The following is a 24,324-nucleotide window of genomic DNA, read 5'->3' on the forward strand; positions in this document are numbered from 1 at the left end:
CTATACTGAACATCAGTTCTTCCGGGTTGGCGAGTCTAGGTTAGAATGTATAGGTGGAACTACTCCTATACATAATAATAACACTAGATTAATTCTTACATATTGTCCAAGTAGTAGGTCTATTATGGACATCATTACTAAGAACTGGAACTTGTTCCGTTCCAACCTTGCAATTTTGAACAAACTGGGAGTTAAACCTGAGGTTACATATAGAAGGGGTAAAATATGAAAATGTTGTTGGAACAACCTGAGCGGCAGAGTACCCGTACTCCTGGGATGTTCAAATGTCAAAACTGCAATCAATGTCGTCACATTCTTGAATCAAACCGATTTGACATTGATAATATCAGATACGACATTAGATGCAGATGCACTTGTAACTCTAAAATGGTGGTCTATGTGGCATTATGCCAAAAATGCACAGGTTTTTATGTAGGTAAAACCGAGCGTAGATTTAAAGATCGGATCTACGAACATAAATATGCAATTAATAAAGCGAAAGATGAAAATGCTCTTGCTAAACATATCATCCAGCATAAAGACCACCATTTTAAGTTTATGGTTATAGAACAAATGCATGACACTATTAGAGGAGCCCCTGTACACCTATTATTAGAGGCGTCTGAATTGCGATGGCAAATTAGATTAAATGCCTATGCTCTACCAGGTCTCAATGAAGGCTGCTCTATTAGCAGCCTTCTTAAACTTAAGAACCTGGTTAGATAGTCTTTTTGCCTTTATGAGTTTGTAACACACTCTAACTGTTTTGTGGTTTGTACTTGTTTACATCAGGTAGTGGCTAGTGTCTATTTAGATGATAGGCTAACAACTGGCTGATTTTATGATTGTCTAGTTTAATTTTAATTTTAATATAATGTGAGTGATTGAACTCAAGTCCTGTGAGCTTGCGTTTTAACTTTAAATTTTTATTCATGGTTCAAGGTGTGCCTGATTGGTTAATTGAACCTTTGACTTAATACTGCTGGATATTTAAGCTGCTGTTCAGTTAAATGTAGTTTGTAATACTTTTTGTCTGAGGAAGTCTGTGTACACCACAGACGAAAAGCGCTTCATTAAATTCAACTTAAATTCAACTTTATTTTCCTGTGACTTCTGTGGTACTTCTGTGTGTTGCCCTATTGCTGTGAATCCTGATATTATTTCCTGGTTTGTGCTGCTTAGTACTTTGCGTTTAACTCTCTCAAAAAAAAAAAAAAACAGAGAGAGATGACTGTTTAAACTGAACAAGTGACAGCAGTGTCAGTTGCTTTTATTCAGACAACCTCCACAAACAAGTTATAGCCACTTTGTGTACAGTTCACAAGTCTGATTATGATAAAAGAGGGTGACTGTAATGTATTTTACCTTTATTCCAAACAAACATTGCCACATTTTAGGTATTGCCCTTTATTTCACATAACCACATTAGTCCTGCAAAGCCAAAGTAATAAGCAAACAGCAGAAGGCAGCTGTCATTTTCCTCCAGAGAAGACTGTCGCAACAGGTATGCCTATTATGTCTGTCTGTATTAGGTATCCAGTTAAGTAGTCTTTTCCTCACAAATGCACCCTAGTCATGCAAATCCAGATGACTGCTTAAAATGAACAAGTGACAAGAGGATCAGTTACTTTCATCCGACCAACCCCAAGCAGTTTTAGCCGTGTCTGATGGCTATGTAATATTTAATTTCCTCAGTCTATACAAACAAGTTGCCACACTTTAAATTATTCCAATCTAAGTTGCTCCACACAAATCACAAAGCCAGAGAAATATTGCCAGAATGGAAATACCTGGTTGATCACTGTCAGTATCATTCTAAAACTAATAGCTCTTATGTTGAATGTCCACATAAATCACAAAGCCAGAAATTGTTTGTTTGTGTCTTTCAGCTTTTCCCGATTTAGGGGTCACCACAGTGGAATTCCGGTCCGCTAATGATTGGTAGTTGATTTTTACGTGCCAAGTTACCAGCCCTGATTCACAACCATCAACGAAGGTACGCCCATTCACGCATGTCTCCACGCAGAAGACGCTCTAGTTGAGAATTGAACCGAACAGCATCCTACTGTGAGACGATAACGCTACTGCAGCACCACCACCGCAGGTCAAATATGGCCAAAATATCTGATCGTTGCCAGAATAAAAATAGCAAGAACACTTGTCCAGAACTCTAGAAAGTCCCTAATTTTATTTATTTTTTGCAGAACAAAAGACCACTTCCGAGCAACTTCACACCTTCATTTGAACATTGCGAGGTGTCTGCTCTCATGACCTCACAATGTTTAATGGTAACAAAAGATGCTTTGAATGTTGTCAAGTGAACTGTAGCACCACCCCCCTTAGAGCACCCAATGTGTCACACATGCATTTTATTTTGGCTGGGGCACTTTATTTTTTTAGAGCAAAAAAAAGCATCTCTCAAAAAAAAAAAAAAAAAAGTAAAAAGAGGAGGAGTGCCCCTAAAAGTACTCCACCCCATGTGGTCGCCAAGTTAGTTTTGTGTGATAGGCCAGCCCTGATTTTATTACCAGTTTGTAATAGTTTTGTTTTTCAGTGTGTATTTTTTGTAATGGTTCTTTCACTTTTGAAATCTTTCATTTTACAGTTATTTGTTAAACAGGTAACCCCACTAGAGACCAATGCTGTTTTCTGGGGTGAACCAAGAGAAATGACCACTTAATTGACTTGCTCAGTCACAGTAGACAAATAGAGGCTATGATAACTAAGCTAATGCTGCAAGGTGTAAAATGTCTGATCTAAGCCTCAGTGGTAATACACACTGCAGATGCAGAAAATGTGCATCTTAATTCTTAGACTCCCACATGCATAACCCAAAGTAACAGATTGGTATTACTGAATACCTGCTTATAAAGATTGCAGATAGACTTCTACACACTTTTGTGGTATGTTTTTTGAAAGCATTTTGTCTTCCAGAATTACGGTAAGAAAATGAGATTTGCAAAGCAAATTGCTATGATTTTAATGATATGCACATGGTTTAGTTTCTGAATCCGCCTACCTAGCTCTGTTTGACAAGACCGTTTTTTTTTTTTTTTTTCAAAGTGCATCCACCATGAATATGCTTGTTGAATCCTGCAGCCTGTTATGCAGCGTTTAGCCTTTTTATTATATCATGTGAGTGTTGCAGTTAAGTTGCATCTTTTCCATGCGAGTTGGACCTCAAACTAGTGTCTTTGGAATTGGTGAGAGACCTCTCTGAAGTGAGAATGCAGACTGGTACAGATGCCAGAGCTTTTGTTGAATGCCCAGTGAGGTTCGACATAGGCTTCTTGCTGCAGGTCATTTGAACAACATAAATGAAAAGCAGATGCTTATTTCTGAATGTGAACTCTGATCTTTTGCAAAGCTGCATGTCAGAGGAACAGAGGTTTTTTTTGCCACCTTCAGAGTATGTAGTGTAACGAAGTGTGCAGGAAGAAGCAAGACCAAATGGAAAACGATAGTTAATCTGTTGAAGATGGGCATGTCTTTACCATTGGGGGAAGTGATAAGATGGGCATGTCTTTACCATTGGGGGAAGTGATAAGATGGGCATCTCGTTACCATTGGGGGAAGCGATAAGGTGGGCATGTCTTTACCATTGGGTGAAGTGATAAGATGAGCATGTCTTTACCATTGGGGGAAGTGATAAGATGGGCATGTCTTTACCATTGGGGGAAGTGATAGGAATTTTTATCGTTTATGTAAGTGGAAAATTGATACCGTAATTACAGGAAGTGGGAAGGAAGCATTCTGGCAAATAAAGGATCGTTTATGTAAGTGGAAAATTGATACCGTAATTACAGGAAGTGGGAAGGAAGCATTCTGGCAAATAAAGGATATTGGAATTCAAGAGAGGTAGTAAGGTTTCCCCTTTTATCTGTGTCGTCAGGTTTCCCCTTTTATCTGTGTCGTCAGGTTTCCCCTTTTATCTGTGTCGTCAGGTTTCCCCTTTTATCTGTGTCGTCAGGTTTCCCCTTTTATCTGTTTTGTCAGGTTTCCGCTTTTATCTGTGTCGTCGTTGATGCCTCTGTGCTTCAAATGGACAGTGAATGTGGGAAGGGAAAGAAATAATGTGACCACTGCCTAGAGAAATGAATGCGAATAGTTTGAAGTTGTAGATTCCCTTTATTGTCACCTAGTAATAGTAGAGTATCTGACAGGAGAATGACTAATGGTTGGCAAAGCAGATGTATTTCTTCTGGAATTAAAGGGTAGAGAAGTAAATGCATAACTTCCAGAGACTGACAGAAGTGACATTTTGAAAGAACTGGGATGAAAGAAATGACCGCAACAGTAATTTATTCTCATATATGAACAAATGCACTTGTCCAAGAGCTTGTCAGTCATGGCCCAGGCCAACAGGCAGGGACAACTTTTAAGCATATATATTATATGGTCTACAGTGTTGGTGCATAGATGCTGTGTATAAAGTACTAGACACAGAAACCCACCATAGATTGCATAGTTGACACAGAGACCGGCAGTGTTACAGAATTATTTGCTTCAGGAAGAGACATTAATCACAAGTCATACAAGGAGAAGAAGCACGGCCACTGTAGCATGACTTACAATTGATTACAAAATTGTAGTAAAATTCAAAAGTAGATTGAGGCAATGAATGAGTGTCATGGAGGTAGTCTGTCCATGGTTGTAGAAGGTACCATAAACTTTGAAAATTAATTTGAGGGCATGGCTCATGTCTAAACCAACCATTAAGATGACTTAAAAGATGACAGTGTTATAAAGTAAGGGAAGGGATGCACTGAGGTGAATATTAAGATGGAGAAAGTGTAAATGGAAGATGTTGAGAGGCAGTTTGTATAAAGAAAGTTTGCAGTGAGAGACGTTGGAAGATTCATATTTGGACAGTATTGAGAAGAGTGTTGGTGGAGAGACCTAGTGGGTCAGAGTAATATATAAAGATATAAAGTTGGCCGATTACCCAGCTCCAGTCAGAACCATCAGTAGGAAGCAAACCACAATAAAGTGACCGTCTAGCTTTTTGGTTGAATAGAGAACTGTAACACTATGCACATTTGAATAGAGAACTGTAACAATATGCACATTTAATAAACCTGCTAGAACTAATTTAATCCCCCTTACCATTTAATTTATATCTTGCACCCAGCTGTTGCCCTGATCCCTTTGCTGACTAAATAGAAAAATAAGCCTGAAATCATACCTCACAGCACAAGAAATCTGGATAAAGCCAGAAGTAATGGGGAGGACAGAAGCCCAATAATAGGGACAGATTTGAAATATTGCCCCATTAAACTTAGAAAGGGTTTGCATTATGTATTTTCTGAATGATATGAGGTCTGAAAATCAAATGTCTGTCATTATTTGGTGACTTCAATCCGCTATGATTTCCTAGACAACCACAAATTTTATGAGGAACAGACTAAAAATACGAAGCAAAAATCTGGACATTCTGCAAAAATATGGTCAGTTGAGAAGTACAACTGCAACAAATGTTCATAACCATGAGAAGTCACGAATTAAATGCACATGAGAAAATTATCAAAGTGCCATGTGTTTTGCTGATGGTTTTTGTTTCTGTGTAGGAAATGTCCTAGTTCTGAAACTAAATGTCAATACTTGTTTGAATATATAGGTCTGTAAATTATGCCATATTATTTTGTAATTCGTGATTGCATCCTGCGTAAAATTTTACCATAGTTTAGTGCGTTACATATTGTTTCCCACTAAACCGATTTAATTTACTGTTTTTCTTGTAGTAATAGCTTTTCTCCATGGGCATGTACTGAAAATGGGTACTTCCAGTAAGAATGAGCTGGTTGGCAGCTTTGCATTGCAGTCTGCAAGTGATTGGTAGCTCCGGATGGAAGTCACAGCATGAGAGAAAACGTTCCATCACAAATGCCCTTAGACAAATGATTACAGGGCATTCCCCTTGTTTGGTCATTTGTGTTTCAAGATTTGTTCTCCTTTTCAGTTGACCATTATACTTAAATTAGGCATGACTCTCAGGCAAGTCTTTTTTTCTCAGAATGTATATGAGTAAGTCCATTTGTTTGTATGGATCTTGCAGTCGACGTGTGTGTGTGTGTGTGTGTGTGTGTGTGTGAGAGAGATGTATGTAGCTTGATGACTGGTAGTATGACCCATTGTAAGATGCTTGATTTTGTTGGCCTCTATTTCCGCTAACTTGAGTTTTACTTTTTTTTTTTAATATAGGTTTATGAATACTAGAGCACCAGCAAATTGCAGATACCAACCTACTTGTTACGAACATGCTGCCAATTGTTACACACATGCTGTAAGTGCAGATTATTTTTAAGGTGGTTTAATTGTTGTGGATTAGTACAAAGATAGCAAAAGTGCCTTGGTTGATTCATGATACTGTCAGCCTGGGAGGAGATGCTTTGTGAATATTGTAGTTTTATGTACTGTAAAATCATGAGATTTGATACAAATGAGGTCATATTCTGTAAATCACAGGACTGAGACTTACAGGCATTAGGGCTGCTTGACAATATAGACTCTCCTATGCAGTTTAGTACCTCCATTATCCTATAAAGCCCTGTGCTGTTCCTATCTGTTATCCTATAAAGCCCTGAGCTGTTCCTATCCATTATCCTATAAAGCCCTGTGCTGTTCCTATCCATTATCCTATAAAGCCCTGTGCTGTTCCTATCCATTATCCTATAAAGCCCTGTGCTGTTCCTATCCAGATCTTTATTCACATAAAGGTGCAAACTAATTGCCGACAGCTCCACAGTGCCGTTTCAAAAATGTAGAGTAATAGTTCCTTGGATGATTCCTTTCTTTCGACCATTGGTGCTTTCTGTTATACAAACGCTTGTTCGTTTGTGTAAGTCTTATTTTTTGATATTTTCAGTTAGGACTGACCTTTCTTTTTCAGGCCTAGGCATATTTTAGCCTAATTTCTAGTTGTATGATTACTTTTGTAGTGAAAAAAAATCCTTGTATTCTTTTTCTTTTTCCTCTTTGGCTCCCCTACAGTAGGCATTCAGCAATTCTGCAGCTGTCCTCATGCACGGGGTCTCCTGAACCTGACTTGACTTTCCCTGGACTGAGACTGTCCATTTTTGAAGAATGATGAGATTGAAGCAATTTAGGGCAGTGCCATATTCCTTCCAAGGGATTTTTCCCTTAAGGTATAATCCGCATTCATACTAACCAAGGGGAAGGAATGTACATGTGATTTAAACACAAGTATTGTAAATGGAAAGAATTCTTATGCTGTTCATAAAGAAAAGCAACTGTTTACATTTGAGCAATCCCCCTGTACCACCCATTCTCACAATGAAGATTGTTTCAGGTATGAGAAAGTGGTCATTTGAATAATTTAAAAAAAGTCACACTGCTTTTCTGAGATGCTGCAGTCTAGAAGTTATTGCAGAGTAGTAGAGTATGAGCCCCAGTAGGTTTTACAGTAACACAGAACCCCAGTTTCCAGGCTAGCTGTGCAGCTCTATGACATAATTATTACTATAGGTACTTAGCTCAAGCAGCTCGCATCCCCAGCAGTAAGAAAGCAGTTAGTCTAGCTGAGCATGTTATTTGGATAGTCCACTTGAATAGAGACTGGATTGGAGTGTTTTCCTCAAGGCCTAAAAAGAAGTGCGAGAATATCACAAGTGGAGTTATCTGCATCTCCACGGCATCACCAACTACAGAAATTGCTTTCCACGTCCCACATCTGCCCATCCCTAGAAACCTGAGCAGTCACAGCCTTCTCCATTCCAGGTGATCGGATTTTCCATTATGCCTTTCCATTATTTCCTGTTCCAGGAGTGAACAGAAGTAAGAAGAATGCAGGTAAAGTTTTCTTTGGAGTCCCTCATTGCTCAAGATTGATGCACTTTTTTCTGGTACTAAACATGTGCTGAGAGGAATTTTAAAACTCTTCCTCTCAATGCATCTTGGCTATCCCAGCAAGCAGAGAACCGTTATTTACCCCAGCCTGAAGAGTTTGAGTCTGGAAGCATGGATAATTTCAAGTTAATTCCTCGTAGTCAGCCTCTCTGTCTTTGCAGAGATAGTTTGCAACAAGACCTAGCATTAGATAATCTTACCTGCCTAAACAGGAAAGGTTGTCAGTTTTGTGCAACAAATGAATGTACCCTCATCTCTGCCCCTTAAGTCCCTCTACTGACACACCTCTCTCTGAACTGTTTAAGTAAGCCTTGCAGTGGCTCCTCTTTGCCATTTCAGCTTCATCAAAGCCCTCCAGTTTGTATCCGTTCCCACTCTTGAACTGTTCCTTCATGTCCTCCTTCAACTCTGAACTGACAGACAGCCTGTTCATCTTTCATGGGACTTTAATTCTTATGATTGAAAACCTCACACTTCAACCTTTAGAACCTGCTTGTTGAGCTCCTCTGAAGTCCTTGCCTGTTATAGCGGCCTCCAGTCTTGAAGGAGAATCTCTGAACTGCAAATGTTGATCTCTAGAGAAGCTGCCAGTGTTCCACAAGGTGAAGGTGGTACTCTGCAGTCTTTATGTCTAAAGTGGTATCTGGGCTTTTCTTGAATAAATCCCTTCCTGTGCCCTGTACTTTACTTAAAAACTCAGCGCAAAGTGTAGGCTCACTACATCATGGAAGTTCACTAACAGATGAGGTATTTTATTAGCAGGGACAAAGACTTTAAACTCTGATTATCTGTTTTATTCCAGGAAAGTAGGGTAGACTAGTGTCCACGTACTGTCTCCAAGTGGTTGGCCATCTACGTCAGTTTTTGATCATGGTAAGCTTCTAGTGGGCCAGGTCTACATTCATTGCAGTAGGGTAGTAGGCACAACAGTATATCAGCTCAATATATGTGCCATCCTCATGCCTTCTTCAAGCCAGTTGGACAGTCTGTCTAGAAACAAGTTTGGGTGCACATTTTTTGTCCTGCATGACCTGCTGTAGCCCCCTTCCCAAAGTCAAGACCAAAGCTGCACTTTTTCACTGCTTTGTAACCCCCCCCCCCATGTGCAATAGACTACATTAATGATCTATGTGACAAACATAGCATGGTTATGCGCAGGTACTTACTGTAATCATAAATGTTCAAGCTGTAGGATTATTGCTGCAGGGGAGTTCTGCCCATCTTTCTCCTTTTGTCTGCTTCATTCCTTTTGGAGAAAGAGCAGTTGTGTGATGCTGCTGCTGGAAATTAAATTTTGAGCAGAATCTCTTGTGTATCTGATTAGGATATGTCCAAGTATATTCAAGTCCCATCATTGCTGTTGTATGTATTATGGTGTAGTTTCACTTTAACTAGTCTGTCAAACAAGTAGGAGTGTAAGTTTTGTAAGATGCACCCCAGCCACAAAATATGTGGTGGCTTATTGCTCACTGAAACCCCAAAGTATGGTACAGTTTGCTCTCCAAGTTTTTGGTGGACATCCGTATCCTGGGAATCTAATCCAACATTACTCTGGAGACATTGCTATTGCTTTTCACATCTAGCTAGACTGATATCCACCTGTGACAGATACCATTGTAAAATGAATACATTATTCAAACAGTCATGACTGTGAGCCTCTCTCTCTCGCTCTCTCACTCTCTCTCACTCTCTCGTTTAACACTTCAGGCAATGAGAAGCCCTCCAGGCACTCCTTTTTTCTCTAGCAGTTACAGTTTTATGGGGTTGGGTGGCTAGCCCGGTGCCCAACCCTCCTTGGAGGGTGTACCACACACTCACAACACCTAGGGCCAATTTAGAGTGTCCAAACTACCTGCTGCATGTCTTTGGAATGTGGGCGAGAACCAGAGCACCCATAGGAAACCCACGTGAGTACAGGGAGGGCATGAAGTCTCTGCACAGAAGGCACCCTAGCCAAGAATCAAACCATGAGGAATCTTGCTGTGAGGTGACAACACTAACCATTGCACTACTGCACCGCCTATGGCTATGATTAGTTTCCTATAACTGTACTTTTAATTGGTGCATTTCTGCTTAGACACTACAGTCATTAAACATATTACATGGTTGCCTGCTGCTATAAGAGATGCATTTCCATGCTTACACTTTTCGGAAATGGTATTTGACAGCTGCCTTATACTTGGGCCAGTGCACTGAGAGTCCCTAGAAAGAGGAAGTGTGAAAAGAAACACGTGGTCTACATAGTCTGCACTTCACCCTGTTGACCACCTGGGTTGTTTTTCCCCTGCAGATGACTTGCTTTTGCTGGTCATGCAAAGGGCTTGGCAAGAGATGGGTGTGGCAGTACCTATTCTTAGAAGACTGGACAAGATCGTCTAGCCCCCCCCACCCCCCAAAACGACAATGTTGTAGTAAGGTCCCTTTAGCTGGCTGCACTGTAGTGGCCACTGCCCTTAAAGAATGACTTGAGTAGAACTTGTGGTTTATACACCACTGGAGTCTGGGGCACTGGACTGCTTTGGAAAGAATGTTTTTATACATCAGGCACCTTCTGTGTCAGGATTTAAATTATTTAGCACACATGACTAGATCTCAGCGCAATTTAGCTGAGAAAAGATGATGAGCAAGTTGTAAAGGGAACTTACAAAGGGAATTAGTTTGCCAGTTGGCTAATTCAACCAGTGTAAGCAACACCTTCATGAAGCTACAGTAGAATGTAGTGAATGAAGTGACCAGTGCAGCTGGGTCGGACACCTCTGTTTATTGCCAAGCTGGGTTTTAGGCACCATATTTATTTTATTTGACATTTCCTTACTGTGAAAGTCCGACATTGATAATATCTGGTTTTCAGCAAAGGCCTGGGGAGAAACTCCACATTGGCATAACTTTATATAACTGTAACTACATTATTACAATACCGAATACAGAAGAATGACATATTAAAGTAAAAATTCAGCTTCAGCTCCTACATTGTGGACCTATCCACACACAGTGCAAATATTTGCACAGCTGTAACAAGTTGTAACTGTGTGTGGACAGCTTTACAGCATCTTTTAACAGCACCCTTTACAATTGCTCATGCCAGTTTGGGTCTTGGGTGTAGGAAAAGCTGCAGGAAAGCCTCTCCTATGTAGTCAGAGGATCATGTGGAACCTGTAGTTTAGCCAGCAGCTACCAGCTGTGTGCTACTATAAACAAGTGTAGTCACAGTAGTTTCCAGGACAGATGCTAACGTAGAGGTGGTCTGCAAATTGACTGAGGACTTCTGTGATCATCCCTGTCAGGAGGCAGATGGGAGAGTGGTCTTGTATCTTATTACATGGCTATTTATTCTACCATCCAAGAGGATCAGTAAGGTAGACTGAGGCCAGTGTCTTTAATTTCCAGATCCCATCCCATCAAAAACACTTGGCCAAATTACAGGTAACAACCATCTTATTTATATAAAAAAAAAAAAAGGCTATCCATGTGTTGCCACTAGACCCAAAAGGATCCATAATTTGATTATTTTTGGTGCCCAAGAAGGCAAAGGGACCTCAGGCCCATATTAGATCTAGGTAACATAAAAAAAAAATGATTTAAGGAAAACAAAGATCCATATGGTCACAGTGAATTCCATCCTGACATACTTGTAAAAGGGAGAGTAGATATGCTGTTTAGATTGCCGGTATGACTAATTGCACACGAGAATAACCAGGGAGTGCTGGAGGTTTCTACATCATTGTAGGAACCAGTCTGTATCTGTTCCAGCCTCTTCTAATTTGTTCACCACAGGCCCCAGTGTGTCCACCATATGCATGATGGCTGGAATAGCTTATCTTGAGCTCAAGGGCACCATTCTTACTAAATGGCCACGGCAAGGGAATCTTTGATCAGAGCATGGAACTGGTTGCAGTGGAAGGAAGTCCCAGGAAGAAGTTAAAATAAACCAATTGAGCAAGGAATGTCTTCTGCTCAGCCTATTTAGCACTTTATATATTTACTCCATAAAGTGCTTAAGAATAAACTTTTTTAAACACCCAATACTGCAAATCACATGTTATTAACCAACTGATCAAATTCCTTTCCTTATTTGTTATAATAATTTTTTAACTTAAAAGAAACTGTTAGCATCAAGTATTTTATTAAAAATGGGGATTTGGACAACATTTAAGGATCATAGCAGGTTACTCAGCTATTGGCCTTATGGCCTCTGCAAGCCTAGCCATGTTACACCCTTATTCCCTTATGGGCCAAGATATGTAGTCTGTTTGCAGGCAAATCCAAGATTAGCGCCGGCTATCCCTGTCTAAGAGGGACATGGGTGAAACTCCCGGTGTACATTTATGGTTTCTCATCTAATTGTCCTGGTTACGCCTAAATAGGGTCATTGAGAGCTCTGTTTTACATGAATTTGGAGTTTGTTCCAGAGGAGTGGCAACCTGTGGGAGACGTATCTGTCTGTTTAGCATGTCCTGTTAATATCACAGGCTAGGTTAAAATCCCTAGAGTGAGTGACTTTTTTTGTCCCACTGGATTTGCGGACGTACAGCAGCTTCATCAAGGCAGGATCTGACTGCTCTGTAAGTCAGGCACAAGTCTCCTGTAAGCAGTCTATACAATACTGAGTAAAGTGATAGGACCCTCAGTCTGTTCGTGTAGGTCATATATGTTGTAGGCCCTGAATTTTATTGGTTAGAATCCTCTGAGGCCTCTCCAGTTGCTGCAGATGTCTGAGGTATATACAGAAGGGAACATTGTACTCTATTATTGGTCTGATAAGAGCAGAGTATAGGGGAGTTGTAATAAAAATACAACCGGCCAGTAAATCCAAAACGTCTTTATTATAAAATCTCTGTCTGACATCTCGGCAAAGAAGCCTTCAAGGAGTAAAGAACAGTGCACAGCTTGCCTAAAATACCATAATCAATTAACAATCAATCAATTATATATTTAAATTGACATTCTCCAGTTTAGCTCTTCATTTAACCCATTTGGGTACAAAGTGTTGAACTTCAGAATATATATGCATTCTTTAAATTAAAGCTGTTTTTTAAGGAGAGGTGCATCCTAACGGGACACAGTAACCTTTTCTAAAACTATCCCTTGTAGCCCCTCACTACTACCTTGATGGAATTTCTCAAAATGTACTGCTAAAGAACTTTCTTCCTTTATAGAGGAGTTATAACCTCCTTAGCTCTGAATGTTGTACCCTTACTTTTGAGGTATGCAAAGTAGAAGGCCTTTCATACTGCCGTGGATACCCGATGATAAGGCTATCAACTTGCATTCGTAAATCTCTCACCACTGGGTTTGAACTTGGGGGGGGGGGATACTATTAATGTTGTAATTAGCAGGGGTTTCTCCTTTTGTTGAAGGGGATAATGCATTTTTTTTCTGTTTAGTTTAAGTCCTTGGCTTTGACACCAGACTGTCTGTCTAAGCCCATTTTGTAGTATGACATCTTTGGGGGATTCAATGATTGCTCCCAGTTTGCAATCAGCAGCAAACTTGGTAAGCCATAGGACATCTATTTTCACCTGGACTTCTGAAAAATAGATACCAAACAGTAAGGGGGCTAGCATAGATCCCTGTGGAACACCACTGGTAAAAGGCCTGCTAGTAGAGTTGGCATCCCCAATTTTGACTGTATGTGTTTTGTTTGAGCCAGTTGGCAACCCGTCTAGTGACGTAAGGGTAATCCCCAGTTGGGTGAGTTTTTGAATGATGCCTGAGTGAGAGATTGTGTCAGAGGCCTTGACTTGGTCAAGAAAGGCAATGTGAACTGTTTTACCTTCATCCAGGGCCTTGGTAACATTCTTGAAGTCCACCAGGTTTAGTAAGCAAGATCTGCCCTTAAGGAAACCAAACTGGGTCTGGTCAAGAGTTTGAAGGTCATTTATATCCCTATTAAGATCCATGATGATTCTGTCAATGGCCTTGCAGATAAGGCTAGTTAGGCTTATGGATCTATAGTTCTTGGGGTTGGTTAAGGGGCCCCCTTTGTGCAAGGGAATTATGATTGGAGTTTTCCACTCAACTAGGACAAAGCCAGCACTTAAACTGCGATTGAAGAGCATGTTCAGCATTTCTGCTAACTCCTGTGTTAGACCATTTAATAGGCAGCTTGGGATGTTGTCCAGTCCCATAGAGGCTGTATTTTTGGCCTTGGAGAGTGTGGCTATGACCTGTTTTCTGGAGATACTAGGCAGAGGACTGGTGACAGGTATGTTTTATGAGGTATGATTGGTGGGGATAGGGTGGTGAATTTTTCGCCAAACCTGTCTGCTAACAGGTTGGCAATGTCCTCATGTTCAGTGTAAGTGGAACCATCCACAGCTAGTTCAGCACACACCTGGGTCTCCCCTTTTAGATTTTGGATGTAGCTAAAAAATGCTTTCTGATTTTACCCTAGCTGGGGATGTGGATGCCAGTTTAGTTTCGTAATTAGCATTAGAGGACTTTATACGATGCCTAATCTGCTTGTTTATGCTTTTTGGAGGGAGGTCTTCCTTTTCTGGGACTATTTCCTCTTGTTTTGTGACAGCAGTTTCTTTCTCTTATTGTATATCCTATTTATACTGGATGTCCTCCAGGGTGGCTTATTCATTCATGAGGATTTTGATTTGATCCGTTCCAGTATGCCTGAGTCTTTATACAGGACATTTGTGTACACCTCAGTATAGGGGTCCTTGCTGTCAGTGTTGGCAGGGTGTTTGATGCCATCTCTCAGTAGGCCATAGTTTGCTTTGGAGAAATATTTAAAAATTTTTGCTCCTAAGGGTAGGTTAGGTATGATCGCTACTTCAAACACTTATTTATGATTGGACTTTACCAGGGAGGGCCTCACACATGTAGTGGTGGAGAGATCCCCATGTTGGTGAGCATTATATCAAGGATGTTTTTCAGCACCCCCACAAGAGGCTCTGTCTACTCCACAGCATTTCTGTTAAAGTCCAGGAACCTTTGGGTGACCTGCGTTTGTGCTCATGTATGTTATCCAGTCGATGGAAGGTTAGTTGCCCATGACTAGGGTATTTGGCTGTACTGAGAGTGACTCAAGTAGGTCCAGGTAAACTGTGTTGTTTTCCTAAAGTTGGACTTTGAGCAATTCTAGGGAGTCGTACTGTTTAACCAGTCTTGAGGTGTATATGCCTTCAGTGAGGATGGATACTCCTCCTCTCTTTATTTTTTCACATTTGTTGAGTGGTCTGAATGTGTGGAAGGCATTGTAGCCCCTCCTGGCCGAGGTACTCTTTGAGGCATTGAACCATGTCTGTCTGCGCAGACATCAGAATCTTCCAAGGTGAGAAGTGCTTCGAGTGAGTGCAGTTTCTGATTTTAGATGCCTAGCATTAAGCAGCATAACCACAGAGTTTGTTTCTGGAGGATATTTTTACATTGGGAATTTTGTTCTCATGACATTGCCTAAAAAAGGGACTATATCGGAGGAAGCAAGTACTTTTGCCAGCAACCTAAAGCCTAGAGGTGACAGGTGACCATCTCTGCCAAAGCAGAGTGGTCTGTTGACCATATCATAGCAGGCTGTCAGATACTGGATCCACCTGGATTTATACCAGAAGCTAAGCCAGTTGTCAAGTCAATCATTTTTTGTTTGTATTGTGGCATTATCCCGGGTGAGAAAAGAATGCTGCTTAGGGCTAGGGACATACCAGCCTGGGATACGCAATCTGAAAGCTCTATCATGTCTCTTCATATAGTCCAGTGAGGTATGTCTCAAATTATTCCTTCCAACATACAAAATGACAGAGTCATAACAGTACTTGTTGAGAGACTTGAGTGCGTGATTTGATGGATCCAGGCACTAGACAGGAAGCTGACACTGACCTTGTCCACCCTAGTGAGGGGGTCATCTGTGTCTCTCACTATGGAGTCACCTATGACCAAGACGTTTGGCTTGGATACGTTTTATTTTAGGGGCTTATTGGGTGAGACACTGATGCATGTGTTGTGTAGTGTGCGCTGTTGGGACCATGTTTTGTGCAGAAGATTTGCATTTGGTAGGTCTTTGCTCTTTTGGTGTATTTCTAGTGAGTACCTCCACATATGTGGATTTGTGTTGTATGCTTTGTGTGTGTGGGAGGTGGAGTGTGAGTGCAGACAACTTGCTTGGTATTTGATTGTTACGTGAGAGAGAGAAAGCATTGATTCCAGGTTCTTTGTATAGATGCATCTTTCACATATTGTCTTTGCATGTTTTAGGAGGAGTAGGTTGTTTGTATACATGCGGCAATTGCTGCATTGCCTCATGATGCCCATGTCAATCAGGCTGGCTGGAGAAATGGTGGGAAACTAACCTTCCATTATGCCAGGTTTATTCTGTAATAAGTGGTGGAGGGTGGATTAGATGGACTAGGTTCTGTTGTAGAACTAGTAAAATCAGCTAATCTCCCATCTGTTTAAGGATAGAAACCTGTACCGGCTCCTCAAAAAGTGTAGTTGGGTTGCCCTCTGGGTAGCAGTGCATGTCTGTGTTGCATGCCAAGAAGCAGGGAAGCATAGGAGGGTTCCCTAGCAATTATTTAGGGAAAAGTTGACACTCTAAGCATTGCGTCTATACATGGCAGTGCTAACCCTGTTGCGCAGTGCGCAGCTACGAGCAAACACTGTTTAAATATCAGCTAAGTAAAACAGTTTTCAAACCATCCAACCCAGAGGAAAACCTAAGACTGAACCTTGTTTCAGCAATCCCCAACTCAAATGGGTCCTTGACTACATTCTTCTGCGACAGGGGTACAGTAGGGCCCTCTTAATGTAAGATGGTTTCCTTTGCTGCTCAGAAAATGCCAAACAGTGTAGATTCAGCAAGTCTGAATCTAGCCAGTGCTATAAATTAAGTACTGTAAGTAGTGCACCAGTCACAAACAATAAACAGTTTAAGTGCAACAAAGGTTATAAAAAATAGAATTCACAGGATGCCTTTGATTTCATTCAGACTGACTTCAGACATCTGGCTAAGGAGACCAAACTCTGAGCAGCTCTGGTAAACTGAGCACAACCCCCAGCAAATGGTGTGTTTAAATATCAGCCAAGTTAAACAGTTTTCAAAAACTCCAACCAGTAGGAAAGACCCAGACTGAACCTTGTTCCAACAATCCCAAACTCAGATGGGTCCTTGACTACATCCTTCCATCTCCTTTTTGCTAAAGTAATATTGAAATCCCTACCTGTGACATCACTTTAATTACAAAAAAATAAAACATTTTGAAAGTCTTGCATAACTTTGTTTGCACAAAGCATTACTAGTTGGCATAAACTTTTCCATTTATTTGCTGTTACAGCATTCTTGTCATAATGTTGCTGATGTAGAAGCTGTCACTGTTAGAGTAGCATTCTTAATTTCTAGATATTTCATCGCATCAAATTAGAGGTAACAACTTTTTGTTAGCAAGGCTCAAACCTTATTCAGTGCAACAAGTAGAACACTGGGCCCACATTCAGGTATTGACAAACATGTTGGAAAGTTACATTTTTCTCTGACTTCATTAATCTTTTTGACATGTCTAATGGTCTCAAATTCCTTTTAACTTGACACCCTCATTTTATTTATAAATTTCAGGTGCATCAAAACATAATTTTCTTGCAGTATTTTCCAATTAAATATTATCTTAATGCTGCAGATCTTAGTCGTGCTCATCTGTCTGCATTTCAATTTCCTATTTTGTTTGTTGTGCAAGATTTACTGCAAATTTTTCCCTCGTTTTTCTAACTGCTTCTTCTAATTCCTGTGTTCTAGTATGATTATTGGACTTGGCCATATCAACACACCTTTTTGTGATTGTACTGCATTATTCCCAGGCACGCCAACTTCCTGGACATGCTCAGGCAACTGTTTATTTGGTGTGAAATCTCTCCTGAACACAGAGCACGAAAAAGATATTCAGGCTCCACAAAGTAAAAGCAGAGAGCAATTTTATTGCCAAAACTCCAGACACAGATAAATCCAATACAAGTTAAGCGCTTTTACCCAGAACACTCACAGGCTTCATCAGAACATTGCACATGGTGTTTCACAGATGGTATTAAAACAGCCAATCATGTGTAACAAGAACCCCCCCCCCCCAGTCTAAGTAAAATTAACCCCATGTTGTCTGTCTTCATAAATATAAATAAACCCCCACCAAAATAAGAAATTGTCATGATTTACATGTATATAAAAACATATATAATACTGTTTCTTTAAAATACAAAAACTCTATTATAATTTAGCTGCCCTTTGTTTCAGTACGTTGTTAATACTAACGTGCTCCATTTAATCCAAGAGATCTTGCTGCATCCAACTTTATCTGCCAGAATAGTTCTTTGTATTCTAATCTGGCTTCCAGACTACCATCATTAGGGTCCTGAGTCACTTGTTCTAAAACATGGAATAAAATTTTACCATTGTTACATGATTTATAATGCCTGTACAAGGCATTAGTTTCTGTTCATTGTGTTATGTCGTAGGAGTGTTCATACACACGTTTCCTAAGGATCCTCTCCATTTTCTCTATATAGAAACTTAGACACGAGTCACATGTTACCAGGGGAGCCTCTAAAGAGGAAGGTGGGGGTGTCAGTTTGATCGAAGTCTAAATGTTAAATTTGTTGCAAGTAACAGGTATCGTCTCACATGGCCCTTGACTAAAAACTTTCCTGGGGAGTGGATATGCTCTGCCTTCCCTATATTCTACCAAATCTATGTGTAATTTCCTTATTTTTTTTTTATTTTTTTATTTAAAACATCATTGCAGTAATGATCAACTTGTTTGAACACGTTACTACACTTCACTTTTTTTGACATCAAACATTGTCAGTAACAATTCTATTATGCAAAACGTTAACATCTTTTAAAACACTTTCCCTTTTAAACTCATAATTACGTACCGTCAGTTTTAACATCTCCACCCCACCGTTAGTAAACAGCTCCAGCAGTTATACAAGCTAATCATTACTGCAATAATGTTTTAAAGAAAATAAAATACGGTAACTACACAGAGATTTGGTAGAATATAGGGAAGGCAGAGCATATCCACTCCCCAGGAAAGTTTTTTTTTAGTCAAGGTCCAGGTGAGACCTGTTACTAACAACGAATTCAATGATTTAGACTTGGATTAAACCTACCCCCCACCTTCCCCTTTAGAGGTTCCCCCTTTAAGGAGGAGCGAACACATAGCCCAGAGGCAGAATTTAAACAAAACCAGGGGCTAAAACCAATACGGGGGGGGGGGGGGCTGCTGGGAAAGAGGAAGGAATCAATACACAAGCAAGTTTCAGAGAGATTACCCGTGGGAATAGTTGAGCAGAACAATGCTAATGTTGTAGTTTCACACGTAGGAGTACAGAACAGAGTAGGGAATTTTAGCATGTACAACTACACAGATCTTATTAGCAAAACATTTTTTGAGGTATTTACAAAGGGTTTTCAATTTGTTCCTACTAGACCTTTCAGTCTAGTAAATACCTTAATAGATATAAAATTATTTTCAAGGAAAATTAACTTAAACTTGTTTTTCAAAGGTGAAAGAAATGTCAACCAGGACCCGACAAGAAGAACAGTCTTTAATCCACCCCTGAACCCAACCCTAAAAATATTTGAAGAACTTGTGGAAAGGGACATTATGAAAATTAACTCTAGACAGGGTTTAGTGAGCAACTTTAATCAAGAAGAAAAGGAACTAGTACATACTCTATTAAACATGAAATGTAGGGTTATGAGACCAGATAAGGGGGGAGGAGTGGTAATCATGGATTCTATCAATTTTATGAGGCACATATGTTTAACATTTTGAGTGATGAAAATAAGTACAGTATCATATCCAGAAACGAGATCACAATTGTGTACGCCAAGATAGATTTTTTTTAGGACCATTTACTGCAGGGACTATAGACAAGAAACTTTTTGATTTCTTGTTTGTTGGAAAACCACATATCCCCATACTTTTTGGAATACCCAAAACACATAAAGGCATTGAGAATCCAGATGTTCTTAGTGTTTCACTATTGCAGTCATCACATTTCGATTATCCCTGCCAGGGTAGCCCTCGGCTGGCCCGAATACCAGAGGCTTAGTATTTCTGCATCTGTTGTTGTCGCTTTAGGACTGACGTCAGGTCATCAGTAGTATAAAGTAAGGCAGCCGATGCCATTGCATCAGTCTTTCTTGGTGCGGAGCCCTAAGCAGAAGCAGTTCGTACGAGTGCCGGTCAGCCACTACCTGAGTTTCGTCTTCTAATTGAAGCTGAAGTCCTCTAAAGCTAACTACCCCATTGGGGATCCTTTTTTCGTGCACTAACCGATGTCAGAAAAAGTTAACAATTGTCTCGCCTGTGGAAAGCAAATACCACACAGAGACGTTCATTCTTACTGTGTCACTTGCTTAGGCCCAGACCACGATGTCCCATGCTGTCGCTTCTGTGCTTTGTTCAATGCCAGAACTATACTTCATCAGGCCCTTATTGTAGCTAGATATTTTTGCTTATAGTCCTCGAATTCCGATATGGCTTTGGTAAGCCATCCGACAGCAGATCTTCTGAAAAAACGTAAAGATAAAGACAGAGACAGACCGCATAGGTTCAAACCTACTGACGACTCTTCCGGTAAGCTAGTAGTCAGTTCTCCAGTCCTCAGTGAGGTGCTCGCAGCCCCTGATGCCTGCTTCTGTGGATTCACAGGCAGCTACCGAGACCCCTTTGGAGTCCAGTATGCTGCAAAACTCTTCTTCGACTAAGGATCCTGCGGTTGTCTCTCCCTTGGATGGGTCCGGAGCCGCTGAGCAGGCACCGGCTTCCGAGGAAGTCCTTTGCACTACCAATTCTCGATACAAACAGACTTCTTTCATGTCTACCGTTCTTTTGAAAACTACCGAGTTTCTTAGGCCTAGGGTATGAACCACATCCAAGAAATTGATGACTCAATCTGAGGCACCTGCTTCCTTGCCTCAGTCTCAAATGCTTAAAATGGTGGAAGATCGTATCCTGCTGATCAGGGGAAGCCAAGCTACCCTTTCCAATAGAAAGAGATCTGTCCCCTGTAGTTTTGTCTGAACAAAAGTCTGATGACTCTGATGCATCTGAATAAGAAGATATGCAACCCCTCTCTGCTTATGAGGATTCTGATGCAGAGGATTCCATTCCTTCAGCCTCTCCCCAGAGGACTTTCCCATTGGAAATGCTCCCTTAAGGTATGAGGGGTTTCCCCAAAGAAAAGTCAGGACTACCCTCAGTCTAAAATGAGACTCGGGGAATTCTTAAATCTTCCACAGCACAGACCCCTGACCATTCTCCCCAGTCCTTTGTTTTGGAGGATGTTTTCCTGGAATCCAGTTTGACTCCTGACACCCTCCCTTCTGCTACCAGAAAACCTGACAAGTATTATGGAGTCCCTGACTTGCAAATTTCTTTTCAAAAATCCTACTGCTGACCCTGAGGTAATTTCTCAAGGGCCTAAAGGAATTAAAGCAACCTCTGCTAAGAATCCCACATGCCAGACAGATGGGGTAAAAAAAGTATGCACCTCTGCTACTCTTGCTATCAGAGCACTAAATTGCCAGTTCCATATGCTAAAATTTCAGCAACATAAACCCGAACTCCTCAAAGAAAAAATGTCTTCCTTTCCTGCTTGTGCAAAATATAAAGAGTTACAGGAGTTAATGCATTCTGCTAGCCAAGTAACTATAAACGCCAGTTCTGTCCTTAGAAGACATGCATGGCTTAAGGAACAGCCCTTGCCAGACCATGTTAAATCTAAATTGTTCGATGCCCCCTTGCACAAAGACAACTTATTTGGCACTAAGGCTGAAGAGGTCTTAAAAAAGATGGATGAAAAAGCAAAATCTATGCAGACAATTAAGGACTTTTTACAGGTCCAGCCACGCATGTTCAGCAGGCATTGTCCCTCTAAGCACTGGTCCTTTCTCCTCCCACCAGGTCAGTTCATCCCAGTCCCCATGGAAGCAGACCCACTAGACAGCAGCCACAGGGACTGCACAAATCTAAACAGTAGACTTCCTCCACTTCAAAAACAGAGAGTTCTAAGCCTCCCCCTTATGGTAAGAACTCACAATGACTCTTCTCCCCCATCACCTCCCTCTGTCCACCTTCACTTACCCCTAGGAGGAAAACTCTCCTTTCGCGCAAGCACCTGGGCCACTATCACCAATGGCCGCTCAGTTCTCAACATAGTGTCCCAGGGATATAAATTTTCTTTCCACACCCTTCCAAAAGGGTTCCCAGATCTAAGTCCATTCCCTGGACAATAGAGCATGATGTTCATCGTGTTTCACTGTTGCAGTCATTACTCTAGGGTTATCCTGCTGACAGGCTACCCGCAGTCGGCCTGAATTCCAAAGTCTTGGTTCGGCGTCGGTTGCTGTCACCTCTTCCCTGACGTCAGTGTGCCAGGGGTATAAAAGATGCAGCCGACGCCATTTTCTTCAGTCTTTCTTGCCGCACGGTGCCCAAAGTAAAAGCAGTTCGCAAGTGCTGGTCGGCCGACTCCTGAGATTTTCAAAATCTAATTTCAGATCCGAAGTCTTCATTAAAGCTAAGTACCCCGTTGGGGAAACTTTTTTTCTTGTTCCAGACAGATGTCAGAAAAAGTTAACAATTGTATTTCTTGTGGGAAGCAAATACCTCATAAGGATTTTCATTCTTACTGTATTCCTTGCCTAGACCCTGATCACGACGTTGCTGGCTGTCGGTTTTGTGCTAGATTTAACCAATGCTCTATTAAGCGTCTGTATGATTTTGCCTTTCATTACTTTGGCCGAAGGTTTAATTATATAATGCCGTCGGAACAGCTGACGACTGGAGTTTATAAAAAGCGAAAGGAAAAGGACAGACATCAGAGTTCCAAAACCGACGAGGCCCCCGCAAGGCCAGTCGCCGGTTCTCAGAGAGGTGCTTTTGCAGCCCTTGATGCCCCCTACCTCAGAGCCACGGGCCGCTTTCAACTCCCACGTGGGGCCGACTAGGCCTCTGGATACTCAAGGTATTGGACTCTCGGAAACTATTCCCTCAGGTGAGTCCGGAGCCGCTGAGCAGGCATCGGCGTCTGAGGGTGTTTTCTATGTCAAGCCAACCTCAGCTTCATAGACAAAGAAACAAGTGCAGCATTCTCCTGGACAGACTTCCATGCCTAAGAAACAAATGCTTAAAATGGCCGAAGACCTAATTACTTTGATCAGGGGTTGCCATCCCCCTCCTGATAAGAGGCCTAGGCAAGAGACAGAATATGACTCTTCTGATCAGGTTTCAATTTCCTCTGATTCCCCTTCTGAACAAGTATACTCTTTTCCTCCCTATGAGGATTCTGATGCTGAAGAATCTATTCCTTCAGCCTTTCCTCCTGAGGATTATTCTTTTAGGGAAACCCTGCATACCATGAGGGACCATTTTCACTAGGAGAGCCAAGATTACTCAGAATCTAAGAAAAGGCTCAGACTTTCTTTTACTACCCCAACACAGACCTCTTGCTATTCCACCTGTTCTAGACATTGTAGATTATGTATTTTCAGAGTCCGGCCTGTCTCCTGACTCTTTACCCCCCTACACCTGCTAAGCCAGACAAATGCTACAAAGTTCCAGACTCTCATAAATTTCTATATAAAAACCCTGCTGCTGACCCAGAAACTATTTCTCAGGGTCCCAAAGGGGTCAAGGCTTCCACTGCAAAACACCCTGTTCCCTCTGATAGGGATTCTAGGGCACTGGACAGATGGGGGAAAAAAGTTTACACTTCTGCTACCTTGGCTGTAAGGACTTTAAATTGTCAGTTTCATATGCTTAAATATCAGCAATACTTAATGTCACTGCTTAAACAGAAAATGTTGACAAATTCTGAATGTTCTGATAACAAGGAAATGCAGGATTTATTGCCTGCAGCTGAACAAGTGGGAAAGAATACTTTGCAATGTGGTTTTGATTCACTGGAGGCCTCTTGCAGGGCTGCTGTTACGGGTTCTGTCATTAGAAGGCATGTTTGGTTAAAGGAACAGAATCTGCCTGATCATGTTAAAGCAAAATTATTGGATGCTCCATTACAGCATGATACTTTGTTTGGTGTTAAGGCAGAAGAGGTGTTGAAGAAAATGGAGGATAAAGCAAAATCCATGCAGACAGTTAACAATTTCCTACAGGTACAGCCATCCAGATTTAGCGGGAACTGGCCTACAAAGAATTGGTCCTTTCCAGTGTCAGACAGGCCACAAAGAGGCAGATACAGATGCCCCAGAGGCAGATCTCAGCCCCAAGGCTCATACAGGCCTAAACAATGGGGTGCTTCTAACTCCAAAAGCGGAGAAGACAAATCACAACCATATAGGAAACAGTCCTAATGACTTTCCTCTGCCAGAATCAAGCACTTATCTTTTGGCAGCCCCCTTAGGGGGAAAACTAGCACTTTTTTCACCAAATTGGCACATGATTACCCAGGACAAATGGGTCTTGAACATAGTGTCTCAGGGCTACAGGTTCCACT

At 41.2% G+C, this 24,324-nt stretch overlaps 1 protein-coding gene across 1 annotated transcript in view; it reads left to right on the forward strand.

Annotated features, from left to right (window-relative positions):
* The window catches only part of MMD (monocyte to macrophage differentiation associated), a 323,780-nt gene that overhangs the window by 127,781 nt on the left and 171,675 nt on the right, over positions 1-24,324 (forward strand). The window contains exon 2 of the mRNA XM_044089034.1: positions 6,202-6,283. Coding sequence (XP_043944969.1) covers positions 6,202-6,283 — 82 coding nt within the window. The remainder of the gene's footprint in view (positions 1-6,201; positions 6,284-24,324) is intronic.

This window comes from Protopterus annectens, chromosome 12.part0 (assembly GCF_019279795.1).
Source record: "Protopterus annectens isolate FY-2018-M chromosome 12.part0, PAN1.0, whole genome shotgun sequence".
In the NCBI taxonomy this organism is placed as follows: domain Eukaryota; kingdom Metazoa; phylum Chordata; order Ceratodontiformes; family Protopteridae; genus Protopterus; species Protopterus annectens.